Source organism: Onychomys torridus, chromosome 8, assembly GCF_903995425.1.
Source record: "Onychomys torridus chromosome 8, mOncTor1.1, whole genome shotgun sequence".
NCBI classification, from domain to species: domain Eukaryota; kingdom Metazoa; phylum Chordata; class Mammalia; order Rodentia; family Cricetidae; genus Onychomys; species Onychomys torridus.
Genome location: NC_050450.1, coordinates 57898295 through 57918255, shown reverse-complemented (window position 1 = coordinate 57918255; position 19961 = coordinate 57898295). Strand labels below are relative to the sequence as shown.

The 19961-nt window shown below is 50.3% G+C and overlaps 3 protein-coding genes across 7 annotated transcripts in view; 2 read left to right on the top strand and 1 right to left on the bottom strand.

Moving 5' to 3' along the window:
* Nucleotides 1–330: 330 nt before the first annotated feature.
* LOC118589106 (atherin-like) overlaps nucleotides 331–19961 on the bottom strand; it is a 31050-nt gene continuing 11419 nt past the window's right edge. For 2 of the 4 annotated variants that reach the window (XR_004945642.1, XM_036196028.1), the window contains one exon: nucleotides 331–935. Coding sequence is in view for 2 of the 4 variants with exons in the window: in XM_036196028.1 (XP_036051921.1) it covers nucleotides 899–935 (37 nt within the window). In the remaining 2 variants the exon portion in view is untranslated. Of the gene's footprint in view, nucleotides 936–15816; nucleotides 17710–19961 lie in introns of those variants that run through there. The other 2 variants (XR_004945641.1, XM_036196027.1) reach the window with 1 other exon arrangement.
* On the top strand, nucleotides 6016–16041 carry LOC118589108 (tumor necrosis factor ligand superfamily member 12). Of its 2 annotated transcripts, none has more exons than XM_036196033.1 (7): nucleotides 6016–6503; nucleotides 6655–6705; nucleotides 7379–7454; nucleotides 8300–8356; nucleotides 8436–8471; nucleotides 14993–15117; nucleotides 15318–16041. In XM_036196033.1, exons 1-7 carry the CDS (start codon nucleotides 6345–6347, stop codon nucleotides 15567–15569), a joined length of 756 nt encoding a protein of 251 aa, XP_036051926.1. In that variant the 5' UTR covers nucleotides 6016–6344; the 3' UTR covers nucleotides 15570–16041. The 2 variants fall into 2 exon arrangements, with proteins under 2 accessions (XP_036051926.1, XP_036051925.1); XM_036196032.1 differs by having other exon boundaries at nucleotides 6017–6503; nucleotides 6658–6705.
* On the top strand, nucleotides 16464–19641 carry Tnfsf13 (TNF superfamily member 13). The gene is made up of 7 exons (XM_036196031.1): nucleotides 16464–17375; nucleotides 17670–17748; nucleotides 17888–17935; nucleotides 18083–18201; nucleotides 18425–18563; nucleotides 19093–19186; nucleotides 19455–19641. The coding sequence occupies exons 1-7, from the start codon at nucleotides 17142–17144 to the stop codon at nucleotides 19543–19545; spliced, it is 804 nt and encodes a 267-aa protein (XP_036051924.1). The 5' UTR covers nucleotides 16464–17141; the 3' UTR covers nucleotides 19546–19641.

The window sequence follows — 19961 nt, the reverse complement described above, 5'->3', positions numbered from 1 at the left end:
TACACTGACAGCCAAGCCTCTGGATCTTGCTGAGGATGAGTCTATGTATAAACTGACACCATGACTGCTCCATGGTATGGTTAAGGGGAAGGCTTTTTATGGTAGATAGGAGAGAGAGAACCGCCAGAGGCATCTGGGAAAAGTGCAGAGGAGAGGGAGAGGGAGAAATTAAGGGGACTGAACATGACCAGCAGACTGGACATGGCCAGGGCAGTCTATGGGATAGGGGAGAAAAGCAGGAGACAAAGAATTAACGAATGCACGGGGTGGGGGGGGCAGAAATAGCAGGGTTATAAGGAGTGTGAATAACTCCCCCCCCCCAGCGGGGCGGTGAGCTGGAGGGTGTTTGGGGTAGGGGAGGAGAGGAGAAGAGCTAGGAGCCAGCATGGACTTTGAAGTGTGTAACAGGTACTTGTGATACCAGCATGCACTTTGATATGCTGATGGCCACCCCAGGTAGCCATATGTCCCTTCTGCCAGATGGAAGGAAGTGACGTTTTGGTAGAGGGGAACTAGCTTCTCAAGTCCCTGAGGAAGGCTGGCTTTCATCTAACCACCAGAAATCCTCCTACACTCCAGGCAAGCTCATTTCTGGATATTTGGACTGCCTTTTGGGGTTTGGGGAATCAGAGTTTCCTTTGGATTGGACGGTATGACAGATAAAACCCAACGGACAGACTTACATTATCATGACCATGTTAGCAAAGGCTTAGCTCCAGCAAACAATGGGCTAGCATTAGACTTTCTTCTTTGTGTTGATTAGACTTTTCATTGCTGCTACAGATACCTAGCAAACAGAAGGACTAATCTGAACTCCCATTTCCAAAGTCTCAGGCCATGGTCACTTGCTGCTGTTGTTCCTTTGCCTGTGATGAGGAAGAACATCGTGGAGGGGAGTTTATGGCAGAGTTCCTTCCCGCAAGGAGGACAGGATGCTGGGAAGACAAACAGAAGGCAAGGCACAAACCCAGTGATCTACTTGCTCCAACAGGACCCTCCTTCCATAGTCCCACCACCATCCAATAGCCTGTTTGAATTCCAGGTTGGAAAGAAAACTCAGCACAGAGCTTTTCCAGAGGACCTGGGATCGGTTCCCAGCACCTACAAGGCAGCTCACCAATGTCTGTAGCTCCAGTCCCAAGTGGCGAGCACAGACAAATGCATTCAGACACACATGCACATAAAGTCAAAAGTAATAATAATAAAGGCTAAAGGAAAGAAAAGAAAACCCCATCAAAGTTTGAATCCATCAATGATGAAAGCAAAGCCCTCCGGATCCAATCAGTTCTCCAAAGCCTGCCTCTGCACATTGCGTTGGGTACTGGCTTTCGGGAGACACTTTATATCCAAACCGTAACTCTCCATGCATTCAACCTCACATGCCATTCTAAGAAGAATATGGGGAAAACTTGAGTTTTTTAAGTGGATACTTTACCAATTAAATATTATCGTCATATTATAGCTTATTTTTTCACTTCAGTCATGAATTTATTCTTTAATTCTACATGTTTTGCTTTATTTTTAAAAAACTCTATTTATTTGTATTTTATGTACATTGGTGTTTTGCCTGCATGTATGTACACATGAGAGTGTCCGACCCTCTAGAACAGGAGCTACAGACAGTTGTAAGTTGCCATGTGGGTGCTGGGAATTGAACCCAGGTCCTCTGAAAGAGCAGCCGGTGCTCCTAACTGCTGAGCCATCTCTCCAGCCATTTTGCTTTGGCTTTACACTCTTTACTTATATCCTCTTCTACGGCCTTATATGGTTTGTCCCTCTGATACTCCTGTTGGAATTTAATCCTCATTAGGAGATAGATAATCAGAGGTGGGACGGGACCGGCTGAGAGGTGACCAGGGCTCGGCCCTCAGTGGTACATTGATCAATCCATCTGTGCAATGAGTGAGTTCGTGGGTTATCTTCACAGTGAGTTGTCTATCAAGCCAATTTGGCCACTCTCATGCTCCCTATCTCTCACCATGTGATGTCCTGTGCTGCTTAGGACTTTGGCAAGAGGAAGGCCATCACTGAGTGGAGCCCTTCGACCTTGGACCAGAACCATGAGTCAAAGCAAACTCCTTTTAAGTTATGAAGTCTGCAACAGTGTGCAATAGCAACAGAAAACAGACTAAAACATCATATTTAAGTGTTCTTCAAACTGGGGCTGAGGAGATGATGCCGACAGTGATGGTCCTCATGTGAGCAGGAAGGACCTGAGTCAGACCAGCCCTCACATTCAAGTGCGCTAGGGCTTGAATACTCACACACCCAGCTCTGGGTGCAGAGGCATGAAGAGATGGATTCCTGAAGCTCGTTATCAGCTAATCTAGCCAAACGGATGACCTCTAAAGTCAATGAGACTGTCTCTCTAAAACTAAGATGGAGAGATCCAGGTACACATGTACTCATGCACCCACACATGTGATGTACTCACACAAACATACACACAGTTTTCCAAACTATCATTTTGTTTTTTTTTTTTTCCCCCTTTTTTGTTTGTTTGTTTTCGAGACAGGGTTTCTCTGTGCAGCTCTGGCTGTCCTGGAACTTGCTCTGTAGACCAGGCTGGCCTTGAACTCCCAGAGATCCACCTGCCTCTGCCTCCCAGAGTGCTGGGATTACAGGCGTGCCCCATTGCCACCGCCGCCGCCTGGCCCAGATTATCTTTTTAAAAGAAAAATGTCTTTTTAAATTTTATTTTACATCTATGGGTGTTTTTCCTGCATGTACCTCCATGCACCACATGTATGCCGGGGGCCTATAGAAGCTGGAAGAGGGCATCAGATCCACTGGAATTAAAGTTACAGATGGTTGTGAGCAGCCATGTAGGTACTGGGACTCAAACCCAGGATCTTTGCGAGAACGGCAAGTGCTCTTAACCACTGAGCCACCTCTCCAGCTTGTGTTCTCTACTTTTATTTCACTGGGATCTGAGGAAATATTGGAGACCAAGAAATGTGTCTGGCTTTGACTCAGAAGGCACACACTGTTTTCTTTTCCCAGTTTCAGACAGGGTCTCACTCGTAGCCCTGGCTGGCCTGGAACTTTCTATGTAGACCAGGCTGGCCCCAAATTTACAGAGATCTGCCTGCCTCTGTCTCCAGATCACTGGGACTAAAGAGGTGTGCCATCACACTCAGCCTGTCTTCTTTTTGGTTTTTGCACACAACCAGTATACAATTTGGCAGAGGCTCATGGTAATGGGCTCATTCACCAAAGTCCATGGAAACCTAAGACCTGTTTACTGACTGTATTGGCATAATATCTCCAACACAGGCTTTCATGTTCACCGCAAGGCCTGGCTTGAGAGCTAAGAAGGGAGGTAAACTGAGGGAGGAGACCAAACTACTTAAGAAAGCATAAGCATTGCTTGGTGGCAGGCTTTTTCTGGGGCACTAACTGGTGAGGGTTTTTGTTTGTTTGTTTGTTTGTTTGTTTTTCTTTTCTTTTTTTTTTTTCCGAGACAGGGTTTCCCAATGTAGCTTTGCACCTTTCCTGGAACTCACGCTGTAGCCTGGGCTGGCCTCGAACTCACAGAGAACTCACCTGGCTCTGCCTCCCGAGTGCTGGGATTAAAGGCATGCGCCACCAACACCAGGCAGACTGGTGAGATTTTTATGGCTGAAAAAAAAAAAAAGGCTCCAAGTCTGATGAAGCATACCCATCCTCCTTTGAGATTATTCTCGGGTCTTCTTCAGCTCTTCTGCTAACCCAGAAAACAACCTCAAGGACCAATGTTCTTCTTTCCTTGACTTCTAATTCTTGCCTAACTCATACAGTGAACCTCTTTTAAGGGCTGATGTGTATGTAGTTCGGTGATAGAGTACTTGCTTAGCATATATGAGGCCTTGGGTTCCATCTCCTTGCAAGAAAAAAGAGACACCCCACCTTAAAGGTGCTTATTTATTTGTCTGTTGTGTGGGCACACACTGGTTGGTGTGTGTGTGTGTGTGTGTGTGTGTGTGTGTGTGTGTCACGCCATTGTGAAGGTCAGTGGACAACCTTTAGGAGTTGGTTCTTGCCTTCCACCTTGTTTCTTCCAGATATTTCTATTCCTCGATGTCTCCCATTTCTTCTGAAGAAGTGTTCAGATTAATTCACTCCACCACATTTTGTGATTTTTAAATTAATTTATTTTTATTTTATGTGCATTGGTGTTTTGCCTGTATGTATGTCTAAGTGAATTACTGGAGTTACAGACAGTTGTGAGCTGTCATGTGGGTGCTGGGAATTGAACCTAGGTCCTCTGGAAGAGCAGCCAGTGCTCTTAACCACTGAGCCACCTCTCCCGCCCCCCACATTTTGCTTTTTTTTTTTTTTTTTTTAATGGGTTTTTCAAGACAGGGTTTCTTTGTGTAGCTTTGCATCTTTCCTGGAACTCACTTTGTATACCAGGCTGGTCTCCAACTCACAGAGATCTGCCTGCCTCTGCCTCCCCAGTGCTGGGATTAAAGGCATGTGCCACCACCACCCGGCCAACATTTTGCTTTTTATGAGAGTTCTAGGGACCTAACTCAGGTCACCAGGCTGTGTGGCAAGTGCTTTTACTCATTGAGCCGGCTCTCTGGCTCCTAAACACCCTTTTATTGATAGTGCAGATTTCAGAGCCTAGGACTCTGTTCCTGGCCCCACCATATGGAGTCCTGGGGATTTTATTGGGTGCTGGGTGGGCATGGCTCTTGTTAACAAGCCTTTAGAGGTTTGGAGTATAGTTCAGAGGCAGAACTTCGGTTTGCCTAGCATGCATGAAGTTTAACCCCAGCAAAGATCTTTTATAAAGAAAAAGGCCAGGGTTGATGGTACAAGCCTATAATCCCAGCACCTGGAGGGCACAAGCAGGCAGATCTCTGTGAGTTTGAGGCCAGGTCCACACATCAAGTTCCAGGGTAGCCAGGGCTACACAGTGAGACTATCCAAACAAAGAAAAAAGGAAAGGGTGTGTGTGGGTGGGTGGGGGGCTAAAGAGATGGTTCAGCAGTTAAGAGCATTTTCTGGGGCTGGAGAAATGGCTCAGTGGTTCAGAGCACTTGTTCCTGCAAAATACCAGGTTTGACTCCCAGCATCTGTAACTCCAGTTCCAGGGGGCCGAATGCCCTCTTCTGACCTCTATGAGCACCAGGCACACACACTGGGCACATATATACCTGCAGGCAACATTAGTACATGTAAAATAAAATATGTAAGTCTTATATAAGTCTTTAAAAGAAAAAAAGATATCTTCATGAGTTCGAGGCCAGCCTGGTCTATAGAGCGAGATCCAGGAAAGGCGCAAAAGTACACAAAGAAACCCTGTCTCAAAAAACAAACAAACAAAAAAACCCAACAAACAAACAAACAAACAAAAAAGATAAAGCACTTGCTGCTTTTCCAGAGGACCAGAGTTTGGTTCCTGGCATCCACATCAAATGGCTGTCAATCACTGTTAAGTCGGGTCCCAGAGACTCAGGTGCCTCTGGCCTCTGAGGCTACCTGCATGCACACACACACACAATTAAAAATAAGAAATCTTTTTTTATCTTTTGTTTTTTTTAAGAAAAATATATAATATTTTAGTGTAATACTTTTGGGAGATAACCAGTGGTCACATGGCCACAAATATCATTAGAAGCCCTCACAGCTATAAGAAAAAGTGCTCACTCCCCGCGCGCACATGGGAAAACTGGGGTGGTACAGAGAAGTAAGACCCCTGTGAAACGATGCCACAAGTACCTAAAAACCAAATAAAACTGAGAAAGAACTAAAAGACGTTAGAGTAGACACTGACAGAGTTGGCGGTTCCTCATTTCAAGCCGCGATGTGAAGAATCTCCTTTTTCGTGATCTATGCTGGGAAGGAGGTGGTGTGCTGGTTAGATCTGTCAACTTGATACAAGTTAGAGTCATCTGGAAGAGGGAATTTCAACTGAGAAAATGCCTCCATTAGATTGGCCTGTAGGCAGTCCCACTGGGGGCGTCTTCTTGATTAATGATAGCTGTGGGAGGGCCCAGAACAGAGGGGCGGGTGCTGGGTTCTTGGGTCCAGAGCCCGGTCCCCATCCCTGGCACGCAGGCCTGGGTGGATGCCCGTCCACTTCTGCTTTCCCTGGCTCTCAGAGGCCTAGGCCTGGGGTGCCACTGCGGTCGCAGGCGACGGGGCGCTGGACACCGCTTGCTTCTTGCACTGCACTCTGGGGAGGCTGGAGTTTAATCACACAGTGTCCGGCTTCCTGTCCTCCTTCTCCCCCCTCCGGCCCGCTTCCCTGGCCCCTCCCTCTCCCCTGGCCCGATCCGCCCACCGGCTCCCCCTCCCCATCCCTTGGGTCCTGGGATGGGGGGGCGGTGAGGCAGGCACAGCCCCCCGCCCCCATGGCCGCCCGTCGGAGCCAGAGGCGGAGGGGGCGCCGGGGGGAGCCGGGCACCGCCCTGCTGGCCCCGCTGGTGCTGAGCCTGGGCCTGGCGCTGGCCTGCCTTGGCCTCCTGCTGGTCGTGGTCAGCCTGGGAAGCTGGGCAACGCTGTCTGCCCAGGTGAGGCCCTCAGCATACCCCTCTCTGAGCATATTAGGAGCAGAAAGTGCAGAGAAGCAGATGGGGGCCAGGAGGGCAGAGGGCCAGGGGATCAGAGAAGGGGTGGAGGATAAGATGTCAAGAGGACGGGGTGACGCTGCCTCCTTCCCAGCAGGAGCCGTCTCAGGAGGAGCTGACAGCAGAGGACCACCAGGAGCCCGCTGTGAGTAGGTGTGGATGCTGTGCGCCGGATGCCAGCATGGAAAAATGTGCCCCAGTTGAGGCTTTGGCTGGCTGTGACAGCTGTGTGTGTGTGTGTGTGTGTGTGTGTGTGTGTGTGTGTGGTGTGTGCATTCAGCTGTATGTGCATGAAGACTATCGCGTGTGCACTAGTTTACAACTGAGTGTGCAGAGTGAACCAGCCCACATGGGTATGTCTGTGTGTGAGAGGGTGATCTGGGTGTAAGGAGGTAACTCTTAGCACAAAGTAAGCGGTGTGCTACCTGAGTGGGAAGTGCTGATTGGCTGTGAGTGAGGTGAGACTGAGAAATCTGAGCCTAACACCAGGCAGAGGCTCTATGAACGATACTATCACCTATGTACACATGCTGTCTGCCTCTGCCCCACCTCCGTGTGTGTGTGTGTGTGTGTGTGTGTGTGTGTGTGTGTGTGTGTGTGGTGTGTGTGTGTGTAGTGTGTCAGTAGGGTGCAGGCTGTCTGTTGATTGAGGCTGAAGGCATTAAAGTCTGTCAGTCTGGTTCCCCAGCCTCACTACCCAGGTTTAGCCAACCCCGAGGATTTGTGTCTGTTACTGGTGTTATAATGGTTCTTCTGGCAGGCCCTCTATGGCTTTTGTCTCTGGGAGGTCCTGTTTGAGCCCTGCCCTTGATTCCTAGGAACTGAATCCCCAGACAGAGGGAAGCCAGGATGTGGTGCCTTTCTTGGAACGACTAGTCCGGCATCGAAGAAGTGGTGAGCATCATCCTTGTGTCCCATCTCAGGAGTGACAAATTTGGGAAGTCATTGGTTCCTTCACTGCTTTGTCCTTCACAACCGTCTATGAAATGAGCAGACCAAAACCACTGTTTTCTTAGAGAAACTGAGACAGGGAGCGTGGAGGAGACACAGAGTCAGACAGCTTAACAGCTGAGAATGGGCTCTAGGAATTTTAGCTCTGCCTTCCAAAGCTGCTTTTGCTATATGGACTTGCTTCCAATGGACCCTACCACAAATGGCCAGGAGTTTGAAAGACTCCTGGAGCCTCCAAGGACAAGGTGGAAGAGTCTGAGGCCTGGGCATCCCTAAGCAAAGACTTCTATGAATCAAGGGTACATTACTATATATCCAAGTTCAGATGGATGAAATTGTCCTGGTTTGTACCTGATATCTCAGTTTGGGGTGTGTATGTATGTGTGTGTGTGTGTGTGTGTGTGTGTGTGTGTGTCCATGTCTCTGTGTGTGTATGTGTGTCTGTGTGTGTGTCTGTGTGTGTGTCTGTCTGTCTGTGTCTGTGTGGTGGTGGAGATAGAACCCAGAGCCTGTTACATGCTGGGCAAGCACCCCACCACCAAGCTGCACCCCCTCCTCCAGTGTGATTATTAATTAATAGCCACCTTTTGCTCTCACAAGTATCCCAATTTGGATGATAAATTGTGCTGTCACTGTTTATGAAGGAAGATGAGGCTTGAAGTATGATGGCTGGGAGTCTGGATAACACTGGACAACTCCCTGCCAGGGTCCTGAGCAGGGAGAGAGGCTGGGGGGCTGGCTCCTGGGTCTCCAGAGAGGTCTCTCTGCTAATCTCTCTTTATTCTTAGCTTCTAAAGGCCGGAAACCTCGGGTTCTTCGTCGAGCTCTGGCGGCCCATTATGAAGGTATGTCGCCCTCTACGAAGGGGAATGCGGTGGCAGAGGGGCAGAGCAAGGCTCACCAACCCTTTCCTGTGTCTCACAGTTCATCCACGGCCGGGACAGGATGGAGCGCAGGCAGGTGAGACCCCCATCTCTACCTCTGAGCTTTCTCTTGACCCATCAGAGCAGCATCCCCTGCCCCAGAAAGGGTTCCCCAAACCTCTTCCTCCCTGCATCCAGCCTAGGAACCCCAGAAGCCAGTTTATGAAAGTCCTCCAAGTTCTTTCTCTCCATGACCCTGGCATGGCGGGGTCAGGAGAGAAACAGGCGGAAAACTCCCGCCCTTCCAGAACCCAGGCTAGCCCCTTTCCAGAACCCAGGCTACCCCTTCCCAAACCAATGGCCCCAGCTTTTTCTTCCTACCCTTGGGCTTTGCGAAGAAGCCCCCACGATCCTTTCCTTTTTTTTCTCTGTGTTCTGTGGTTTTCCCCGCTGTGTGAGCATTGTCCAAGGCTTTCTAGTCTCTGCCCATCTCTATCGCCTCCCTTAGAACCCCCAACTCAGCTCTGCCCTCTCCCATCCTCAGTCTCCTTACTGCCCCTCTCTGTCCACCTATGCTGCCCAGCAAAGCCCCCCTAAATGTACAGATCCCTCTCCCGTCACTTTTCTGCCGAGCTTCCTGTCCCTCTGTGCTGCGGCCTCAGCCGCCCTTCCTGGCACTTGCTTGTGCCCTGGGATGTCTCTTCTGGACTTTGAACAGACTGCCTCCTCATGTGGAACATCCTTCCACTGTGCAGGTGTGGAGACAAGACAAGGGTGGCTTCAAGATTCAGGGGTTGCTTGTGGGTTCCACGACAGCAGCCAAGAGAATGGGGGGATAATAAGTAGCACCTACATTGTTTTCTTTTGAGACAGGGTCCTGCTACTCCACCCAGGCTGCTCTAAAACTCAGGTGACCCTCTTGCCTCAGCCTCCTTAGAGGCCGGAGCTATACAGGCTTGCCGCGCCTTGACACCAGGCTCGAATACGATCGTGCCTAAGTCTGGGTCGGCCAGGAGGGAAATAGGTTGGTACGTCTAACAATGACGACAATGACGACGTGGAGAAAGTGGTCAGTCAAGTACATCTCACCAGGGTGGTGAGAAATGGTCATGGGGTTGTTATTTAAAGCAACAGGATGAGATGAGACACCAGAGGAGAGAAATACCCCAAGGATGAAGCTGGGCAGAGGGGGAGCCAGCGAGGAGATGGGAAAGGAAGAAGTTCAGGCAGGGCGGGGTAAGAGGATGTGGCTGTCTGTGCAGAAGCAGCTGAGAGGTCACAAGATGAAGGCAGAGATGTGACTGCTGGGTTTGGTGACTAGTGTCAACTGATGACCTGATGGGTGACTTCAGGGTTGTGAGTAGGAAGGCAGTATGGACTGAGGGCAGAAAACAAGAAAAAGGGGGTGAGGGACAGTGACAAGAAAGAGCGAGATAGCTGGTAGGTAAAGAGAAAGGGCCAGGCAGTGGTGGCACACGCCTTTAATCCCAGCACTCGGGAGGCAGAGCCAGTCGGATCTCTGTGAGTTCGAGGCCAGCCTGGGCTACAGAGCGAGATCCAGGACAGGCACCAAAGCTACGAAGAGAAACCCTGTCTCGAAAAACAAAACAAACAAACAACAAGAGGACTGGAGGCCAAGGAAAACCTTTCCTTCTAATGAGACTATCCATGCTAGTCCTTTTGGGGTGGGCACTGGGACCAGCACGTATTATCAGATCCCCACAACTGCCTTAGCAGGAAGATATTCTGAGTACCTCCACTTAGTAAATGAGGGTTATTCAGCTCTGAGATCACGGCAAAGCTAAGTGGTGGAGGCTGGATTCAAAGCCAGTAAGGACATGCTTAGGTGCTGAGCACAGTCTTCTTGGGAAGTACACCTGTCGCTGTGCGGATGAAGCTACCCATAAGCCAGAGCCCAAGAAGGTGGAAGGGATGTTTCTAGAAGAAAGGACACACATCATAAAGGTGCCAAAGGAGCACGTGAGAAGAGGTACTTGGAGGTTTTATAGGAGGAGATGGGGATCCCCAGCCCAAAGATGGCTAGGGACATAAAAGCAGGGGTCTAAGGAGATGCTACAAAGCCCAGCCCTTGGTAGGGGCAAGTGAGTTGCCAGGTTGCCTTAGACACCCTTTGAAGGGTTGTAGTGGTGATGTGAGTGACCTTGGGACCATTCACATTCCCGGGTACACCGTGCCCTTTGGCCATGACCACACTTGCCCTAAGCTGGTCTGCACCCAGATTGCCTGCTTCTCTATCCGTCCCCCCTCCTGTTCCAGGCCAGCTCTCTTCACCTTAGTAGAGATCATTTATTCGGGCACTTTCCCAGGCATCAGTTCCTTAATATACATGTATCATACATTTATCAGGTGCCTGCTGTTTGCCGGGGACCAGGGACCGGAGCACGGCAGTGTTGGCTTCCCGATTCCCTACAGAGGGGTAGCAGACAGTCTATACATGTGTAATCACAGTGCTGGAGGACAAGGACGATAGAAAAGTAGCCCAAGATACATGCACTGCACAGGAAGACGGTCTTACAGGGGAGCCTGGGACTCATCCTCCCTTGGAGTAGCTTTGAGGCCTTCCGAGGCTGTGAAGCCTAATTGTATGGTGTTGAGAGGGTCAGGAGCCATGCAAGGGCACGCTTTTCCAAGAGTCTGATGAGGTTGTAAGAATTTCAGCGGGGCTGAGGCGGAAAGTCCTCTAGAAATGCGGGGCTATCCAGTCTTTCTATACTGTCACATGATGATGTCCTCTACAAATATACTGGACCACATTCGTAGCTCCTCTGGGATGCATGGGACCCCCTGAGGGCTGTAGATTGGACATACCTGTAAGAGAAATAGGGTGGCTTATAAGATTGCGGAAGACAGATGGCAGGCAGGTCACAAAGAGAAAATGGGGCTCAATGATCTTCAGTGACCCATCACTGAAATGCAGGGAGAAGCGAGCCCAGGTTTGCAGTTTGGAAAGAGCAACTCTGCCGCTTTGTTTGGGAAATAAACTGCAAGAGGCGAGGGTGGAGACAGGGATTCCAGTGAGGAGTCCCAAGGAGACCAGACTAGGGAGGAAAGGGAGGGGTGGGCAGGGCTGTTCTGGAGCAGGAATGGTAGGAAACTGATCGATCACCGAGCAAACAGGGTGTAGAAGGGACTAGTGAGGGCATGGGGCGCGTGTGGGCTGTGGATAGTGGAGCGAGTCTTCCTTTACCCTTCTGGGGGAGGAGGTTAGTTCAGTTTGGGTGAAGGAGGGTTTTGAAGAGCTGTTAGGGCTTAAAGGACACACACTGTGCTAACTCAGGCGAGAATGCCCAGAAAGAATTAACTCCCACTTTTTTTTCAGTGTGTCCAGGGAGAGCAAACCTAGGACCCTACACAGGCTAGACAAGCGAGCGCTCTTACCATGGTCCTGCGCCCTAACCCAGAGAGTTACTGTCTACTTGAAAAGGGAACAAGAAATTCAGGCAGGGTGGTACCTGCTGGGATCCCAGCACCTTGAAGGATGAGGCAGGAGGACCATAAGTTCAAGTGCACTGTAAGGACTAGGCAGCCAGGGCTACAGAGTGAGACCCTCTCCCAAGCCAACATTAAAAAACACAAGTGACAGCCAAGGGTGGCGGTGCACCCCTTTATTCCCAGCACTCGGGAGGCAGAGCCAGGTGGATCTCTGTGAGTTCGAGGCCAGCCTGGTCTACAGAGTGAGATCCAGGACAGGTGCCAAAACTACACAGAGAAACCCTGTCTCTGAAAAAAACAAAAACAACAAAACCCACAAGTGACAAGAGCAGAGGAGGAAGACTGGGAATGGCGAGTGACTGAGTGCTCGGGCTGCCGAGACCGAGGCAGAAGTGACTGAGTGCTTGGAATGCCGAGACCCAGGCAGACTATGGACCTAAGGACTCCTTTCTTCCCACCAGTGAGTCTTAGGCCCAGTTCCAAGTGCTGGGAATACAGACCTGGTGAATAGGACAGCTGTCCTTGCCCTTGCCAGGGAGTCACACCCTAGAGGGATAAATAAAAAAGGTTTCTTTTTTTTTCTTTTTTCTTTTTTCTTTTTCTTTTTTTGGAGCTAAGGATTGAACCCAGGGCCTTTTGCTTGCTAGGCAATCGCTCTACCACTGAGCTAAGTCCCCAACCCTAAAAAGGTTTCTTATTTTGCTGACTGCCAGGGAACAAGCAGGAGAGACAACAGAGGCAGGTTTGTCTGCTTGCCTTGTTTGTTTTGTCTGAGACAAAGTCTCAATTTGTAGCCCATGCTGGCTTTGAACTCAGAGGCTTTCTTCCTCAATCTCCCAAATGCTTGGATTATAAACCTGTGCCACCACACCTACCATTACCACAGGAGAAGCTAGAAGGTGGCTGTCAGGAAGAAGTCCTGGGAAGAAGGAAGGACATTATAAAGCCAGAGAGAGAGAGACAGAGAGAGAGAGAGAGACAGAGAGAGAGAGAGAGAGAGAGAGAGAGAGAGAGAGAGAGAAAGCTTGGTGAATAGCAAGAGACAGGAAGAAGGCCAGGATGGTTGTAGTGGGCAAGAACGAGTGTTGTGTGGGGAGTCAGTGAGACTGGAGAGGTAGACAGTCTTGGAGGTGAGGTCTGGGAAGCCATGGACACTGGGCTCTATGCTTGCTGCTTCTGTTTCAATTTTCTTTTCATTTGCTGTGTTTTCCTAGACAGGGTTTCTCCGTGTAGCCCTGGCTGCCCTGGAACTCACTCTGTAGCCCAGGCTGGCCTTGAACTCCCAGAGATCCACCTGGCTCTGCCTTCCAGTGCTGGGATTAAAGGTGGGGATTTCTTTTTGTTCTTTTTGTGGTGATAGAATTGAAGGCCCGAGGCATGCTAGCTAAGGGCTTTAGCACTGAGCTGTATCCCCAGCCTTTTCCATGGTTATAGTTTTTGGTAACAGCTTTATTGAGATAGACTTCACACTCCCTGCAGTCTGCCCATCTGTACAACCCAGTGCTCTTTAGTCTACTGTGACTAAAGTACAGCCTAAGGTGCAAACCATTAATCGCCACAAGCCCTGACTCACGCCTTTAACCCCAGCATTTAGGAGGCAGAGGCCGGAGCAGGCTGGTCTCTGTGAGTTTGAGGCCAGTCTGGTCTATGTAGTGGGCAACCAGTACAGCCAGGATAGAGAGACCCTTTCACAAAACAAAAATAACAAAACCACAAGCCCAAGTCTGGTGAAGTGGCACATACCCATAATCCCAGCGCTTGGAAGGCAGGAGGAAGAGTATAAGGAATTCAAGGTCAGCCTCAGCTGCCAGCCTGAGCTACACAGACCCTCTCTCAAAAAATAATATCAGTGATAAAAAGAGGAAGAGGGGTTGGGGATTTAGCACAGCGGTAGAGTGCTTGCCTAGCAAGCATAAGGCCCTGGGTTCGGTCCTCAGCTCTGGTTTAAAAAAAGGAAGAAAAAGTCACATATACTTTAGCTATCACCTTACAGTCTCATCATGCCTAACCTCAAGCCATCAACAGGCCTCTGGCGGTCTCCATAGCCTGCCAAATGCAGGTATTTCTTGTGCTCGGAGCACATACTATGCATTTCTTTCACTTAACTTTGTTTTCAAGGTTTGTCTACAGATAGCAAGCAACTGTTCTTCATCCCTTTGATAGTGGAGTAGTACTCAGTGTATAAGACGGCCACATTTGTTCATCTAGTCATCAGCTGATGGACATTAAATGTTACTCTATTCTTTCCTCTTTGTTTGGTTTTGGTTTTTTGAGACAAAGTTTCTGTGAGTAGCTCTGGTTGTCCTGGAACTTGCTCTGTAGCCCAGGCTGGCCTTGAACTCACAGAGATCCTCCTGCTTCTGCCTCCTGAGTGCTGTGATTAAAGGTGTGTGCCACCACCGCCTGGCATATTCTTTTCTTGTTTTTATAAGAAATTTTAGAAAGGTTCCCACATTGCTGCAGAAAGCCGGCTTGGCATCCTTCCATGGGGTTGGGCATATTCTTTGTTGTTGTTCCTTTTGTTTTGTTTTATTAGGAGACAGGGTGTCTCTGTGTGGCCCTGGCTGACCTGGATCTTATTCTGTAGATCAGGCTGGCCTTGAACTCACAGAGATCCTCCTGTCTCTGCCTCCTGAGTGTTGGGATTAAAGGTGCACACCACCACAAAAAAAAAAAAAAAAAAAAAAGGGAAAAAAAAAAAGAAAATTTAAATTCACAGCCCATGAGTCTGTGTCCTGTCACTCATTTCTTTTTATTGACTCAAATAATGCATGTCTATGTATATATACTCTACTGTATAATCAAGACACAAGCGATAATGACAGTTGAAGTAAAATGTAAAATCCCCAACTCTTCTGCTTCAGAACTATTCTTTAATCTCCCCAGAAGCAATCACCAGTGACAATTTGCCCTGAAACTTTCTGGTCACGTATGTTAGATCTCTCATCACACAATACCTTATTATCACTGTGGGCTTCATAGGGGCCGTGGCTCCTCCCATACTCTGGGCCATTGATACCTCTTCTGGGTAAGGTGGAAAATGTGTGTGTGTGTGTGTGAGTGTGTGTGTGTGTGTATTTTTTCCCAATGGATTCTTGGGGAGTGTGGAGGATTCTTGGATTCTTGTAAAGGGACTTTTACTTATCCCTAAACATCCACATTCAGGTGTGGATGGGACAGTGAGTGGCTGGGAAGAGGCCAAAATCAACAGCTCCAGCCCTCTGCGCTACGACCGCCAGATTGGGGAATTTACAGTCATCAGGGCTGGGCTCTACTACCTATACTGTCAGGTAAGCTCTGCCTGGCTCCACGGGCAGAGCAGTGGTGGAGGGGAGGACTTGGCTTGGGAGGTAGGAAGGAGGGCGAGGTGTATGTGGGATACGGATCCTCTGGGCTTTATGAGCGAAGAGATGCCAGGATGTCTAAGGAGACTGGAAATTCAGATGAGGCAGGCAGAGGCCTGGATCTTGCTTGTCCTCTTTCTTTCCAGGTACACTTTGATGAGGGGAAGGCTGTCTATCTGAAGCTGGACTTGCTGGTGAATGATGTGCTGGCCTTGCGCTGCCTGGAGGAGTTCTCAGCCACAGCAGCAAGCTCCCCTGGGCCCCAGCTTCGTTTGTGCCAGGTGTCTGGGCTGCTGCCCCTACAGCTAGGGTCTTCCCTTCGGATCCGTACTCTCCCCTGGGCTCACCTTAAGGCTGCCCCCTTCCTCACCTACTTTGGACTCTTTCAAGTTCACTGAGAGGTCCTGCTCTCCCAGACTCCCTTTCCCTAAATAGCTCCCAGAGCACCATGACCCCCCAAACCCTGAGCTGCTCCTTGTTCTGGTTCCGTCCATCCTCTCCTCTAAAGGCAGCCGGGGCTTGTTCACATGTTTTCCATCCCACAGAAATATTCCTGTATTCCTGTTCTTCTTTAACACCCCATCCCACCCCAGCTGTCCACCTCACTAGCTCCCAAAGTCCCACTTATCCCCCCCCTGCCTCCCCCCTCCGCCCCGGCCCCCAGGACACTGTGTTTACTGACTGTGTGCATCAGGCACTGAGATGGGCTGGACCTGGCAGCAGGAAGCAAAAAGCCTGGGACTGGGCCAGAAGTTCCCAAATGTGAGGGCTAAGAGCCCCTCCCTGGATCCCTGTGGATTTTGAAAAGATACTATTTTTATTATTATTGTGACAAAATGTTAAATGGATATTAAAGAGAATAAATCATGATTTCTCTCTTCTTTGGGGCCCAGAATTAACTGAAAGTCATGGGAAGGAAGTGTAGGCATTTAAGCTGCAATTCTGAGTAGAAATCACAAAGGTATCAGAAAAACAAAACCACCTGGCCCTCTGCTCAAGGTACTGCAGAAGCAATCTCATTTCCTTAACAGGCGGACTTCCTCCTGCAGGGGGAATCCCTGACTGGGAGGAGCAGGGGCCCTTCCTGTTGGCGGCCTTAGAAGGCACAGCAGTTCAGCAGGTGCTGGCTGGCGCAGGCCCGAGCTAGGAGATGGGGTGGGAGCTAGCCTGGAAAGGGGCTCAGAGCCAGGGGAAGGGCAGCAGGGGCCAGGTGCCTGAGCCTGGCCCCTGGGTCTGGGGAGTGCTGCAGTGGCGGGGGTGGGGGGGTGGGGGGCTTGGGGCTCCTTTTTTTGTCTCTTTGCCCAGAGAGCCTTATGTAAGAACTCTTCTTGGGAAACAGGAAGTCCAGCTTGCCAAGTTCAGCACAGGGAGTAGTGCAGGCCTGGTTCCAGCACACCCGGCCCAGCCTTAACCCCAGCACCCTGCCAGTTTCTTGTCCCTGGTTCTCTTCCCTGCTGGCCCCTCAACCCCTTTTTCATCTTCAGTCACCCCTAAGGAGCCTCCTCAGAGATCCTGCCCATGACCGAGTCAGAGGCTCTGCCACACTCACCTTCGAAACCTCAATGCTGCCCAGTTTTTACCCCTTCCCTGCTCCTGGCACCATGCCCCATAACCAACCGACCTTCCCTCCTCCAACTCAGGGGCCGTCCCTGGGCTCCTGAGTGCTGGCCGCTCCTTCTGGGTGTCACAGGCCGCTCTGTCCTTCCTAGATAATTGGCACCAAATTCTTCTGAGGCTGGGAGTTGGGGTGGGGGGCAGAGTGACACTAGCTCGGGGGGGGGGGAGCAGGGGTACTAACAGCACCCCTAGTTTGCTTTCTTCCTCTCTCCTTTTTATTCTCAAGTTCCTTTTTATTCTTTCCTTGCGTAACTGCGCTCTCCCCTTCTGTGCCTGCCGGTATTCCCACCCTCCCTGCTACCTCCGGGCCACCTCATTCCTGAGACCACAGCTGTGGGCAGCATCCCCAGCTCATGCCAGCCTCATCTCCGGGCAACATGGGGGGCTCAGCCCGAGAGCCAACCCTCTCGGTTGCTCTCTGGTTGAGTTGGGGGGCGGTTCTGGGGGCTGTGACTTGTGCTGTGGCACTACTGATCCAACAAACAGAGCTGCAAAGTCTGAGGAGGGAGGTGAGCCGGCTGCAGCAGCGGAGCGGAGGACCTTCCCAGAAGCGAGGAGAACGTCCGTGGCAGAGCCTCTGGGAACAGGTGAGTAAGGGGACAGGGGAGTCTGGGGGGAAGGAAGAATTGGCGGAGGGGGTCTCAGGGCCTCTCAGTCTGCAAAATTTCAAGTAGGTGCAAGAGGCGGCCCTGGATTCAGAAGTCAAGGGAACAGCCATTCCAGGAAAATAAACTGTTAAAGATTGATACTTCTTGTACCCAGAACACCCTGGAAGGCAGTCAGTGCCCAGAGCAGGGGCCTAGGACAGGTGCAGAAATCCGAGCTCTTCCTCGCGTTGAGACCCGTGTATCTTTAGTTAAACGACCCTCTTTCATGAGCAGAGTCCTGATGTCCTGGAAGCCTGGAAGGATGAGGTGAGATCTAGGAGGAGAAGAGCAGTGTTCACCCAGAGGCACAAGAGTGAGTGAGCCCTGGGCTTCAGCAGGGGCGGGAGGTGACCCAGAAGCACGGGGAATGCCCACCAGATCTGAGGTGAGGAGGGAGGGTGGACTCCTTCCCCGGGCAGGTCAACACTGCTATTTCCTCCTTCTCTCCTTAGAGAAGCACTCAGTTCTGCATCTTGTTCCCATTAACATTACCTCCAAGGGTGAGCACTATTTTAAATAATGGCATTGTGGGAGGGCACCTACCAGCAACTGTGGGGCTGGGGCCAGGAGAATGCCAGAAATAAAGGGGGAGAACTCATGTATCTGAGTGTAAAGAAATGCTGACCTGCCACACTCCTCACCTCCAGTGGACTCTGATGTGACAGAGGTGATATGGCAACCAGCTCTTAGGCGTGGGAGAGGCCTGGAGGCCCAAGGATGCGTTGTCCGAGTCTGGGACACTGGACTTTATCTGCTCTATAGCCAGGTAACCCCAGACAAGCCCTGAAGCCACCGTGTGGACATGGAGGCTGCTGTCATTTTCTTTCTTATGGACCCCATAATGAGGGTTCCCCTGATCCCTCTGTTCATACCAAACTTAGAAGAGTCCTCCTTCCTGCCTGGCTCCTATATCAGGGCTCCCGAGGCCTCCCAGGACTGACTTTTGCGTTTCTGGTTTTCTTCAGCATCTTCTCCCCCCCCACCCCCAGGTCCTATTTCATGATGTGACGTTCACCATGGGTCAGGTGGTATCTCGGGAAAGCCAAGGGAGGCGGGAGATTCTATTCCGATGTATCCGAAGTATGCCCTCAGATCCTAACCGAGCCTACAACAGCTGCTACAGTGCAGGTGAGAACTATAGGGTCCGTAGAGGCTGATGTGAGCACAGCAGGTCACATCAACTCAAGCAGAGCTGACTCGGTGTGGAACTTGGGTGTAGAGGCAAATCCAAAGAATAAAGAACAAGATGCCTACGTCCTTACAGGGAGAAAAGGTACGAGCCTATGAACCACAAGGTTCACGCCTATAATCACAACACTTAGGAAGCTGAGGTGGGAGGCTGGCCTGAAGTTCAAGGCTAGCCTACAGTACAGTATGAGGCTGTCTCAAAAATTAAAAAAGGGCCAGTGAGAAGGCTCACTTAGGGAAGGTACTTGTACCATCCCTCACACTTCACTGCCTGAGTTTGATTCTTAGAACCCACATAGCTTAAGGAAAGAATTGACTCATAAGTTGTCCTCTGATCTCCACATATGCACACGTCTCCCCCCCACACAAAGAAAACATAAAATCAAAATGGAGGAGGGGCAGAGTGAAACATTTGAGAACTCGTGTGCCTGTGTTTCACGGAACATCCGTTCTCTCATTTTTTCCTCAGGTGTCTTTCATTTACATCAAGGGGATATTCTCACTGTCAAAATTCCACGGGCAAACGCAAAACTTAGCCTCTCTCCGCACGGAACCTTCCTGGGGTGTGTGAAACTATGATTGTGCTATAAAAGGGGGTTCTGAACTGAGAAGAGCAGTCTGGGCCCATACTGGAGACTGCAAGAACTGGCTAGACAAAGGACAAGCAGATGGTCAAGAAGGAATCTCCTTGGGTTTGAATCCGTGACTCTTGTTCCTCCCTCGGCCTTTCCCGCCCCCTCTCCCTGGGCTTTGACTTAAAGGATATTAAAAAGGTACAAGATTCTGCGTGTATCTCCCACCCAGCCCCAAATTCTTTTGTTGTGTGTTAAGGGGGTTTCCGCGGACTGTGCCAAGCCTTGTCCACTCGACGGAGTCCACTGGAATGCATCCAGAACAGCACCACCACCTAGCGGCAGCTTGAGGAAAGAATACAGCCTCTGCTAGGAAGCCCGGGTCTCTTGGCCACGCCTCTTCAAGTGTCCTCTGCTTTAATTTACAAGAATCCTGTTTTCCCTTTTATTGTGTCCGAGTTCTTGTTATCACTAGAAAAATGTATTTATGGTGCGTCGATCTGCATGCCTTTCGTGCTCCCCATTCCTGGGCATGGTGCTTCAGGTCCTGAATTCCGGTGCTAGGAAGGCGGATCTGTCTGAGTTCGAGGTCAGCTTAGTCCAAGAAGCGAGTTCCGGGCCATCCAGGGTTACATGGTTGAGACCCCCGTCTCAAACCACAAAAGACTCTCAAAGACCGGACTGGTGTCCGGGTAGTCTGTGAGTAGTGGACGCCCTGGCAGCGGGTCGTGTCTCACCCACGACCCGCCTTAATCAAGCCCAGCTT

Coding starts and splice junctions, on each gene's coding strand:
- LOC118589108 (XM_036196033.1), top strand. CDS start 6,345: ATGGCCGCCCGTCGGAGCCAGAGGCGGAGGGGGCGCCGGGGGGAGCCG. Junction 7,455..8,299: donor AGTCCGGCATCGAAGAAGTG/GTGAGCATCATC, acceptor CTTTATTCTTAG/CTTCTAAAGGCCGGAAACCT. Junction 15,118..15,317: donor TCTACTACCTATACTGTCAG/GTAAGCTCTGCC, acceptor CTTTCTTTCCAG/GTACACTTTGATGAGGGGAA.
- Tnfsf13 (XM_036196031.1), top strand. CDS start 17,142: ATGCCAGCCTCATCTCCGGGCAACATGGGGGGCTCAGCCCGAGAGCCA. Junction 17,749..17,887: donor GTTCACCCAGAGGCACAAGA/GTGAGTGAGCCC, acceptor TTCTCTCCTTAG/AGAAGCACTCAGTTCTGCAT. Junction 18,564..19,092: donor CAACAGCTGCTACAGTGCAG/GTGAGAACTATA, acceptor TTTTTTCCTCAG/GTGTCTTTCATTTACATCAA.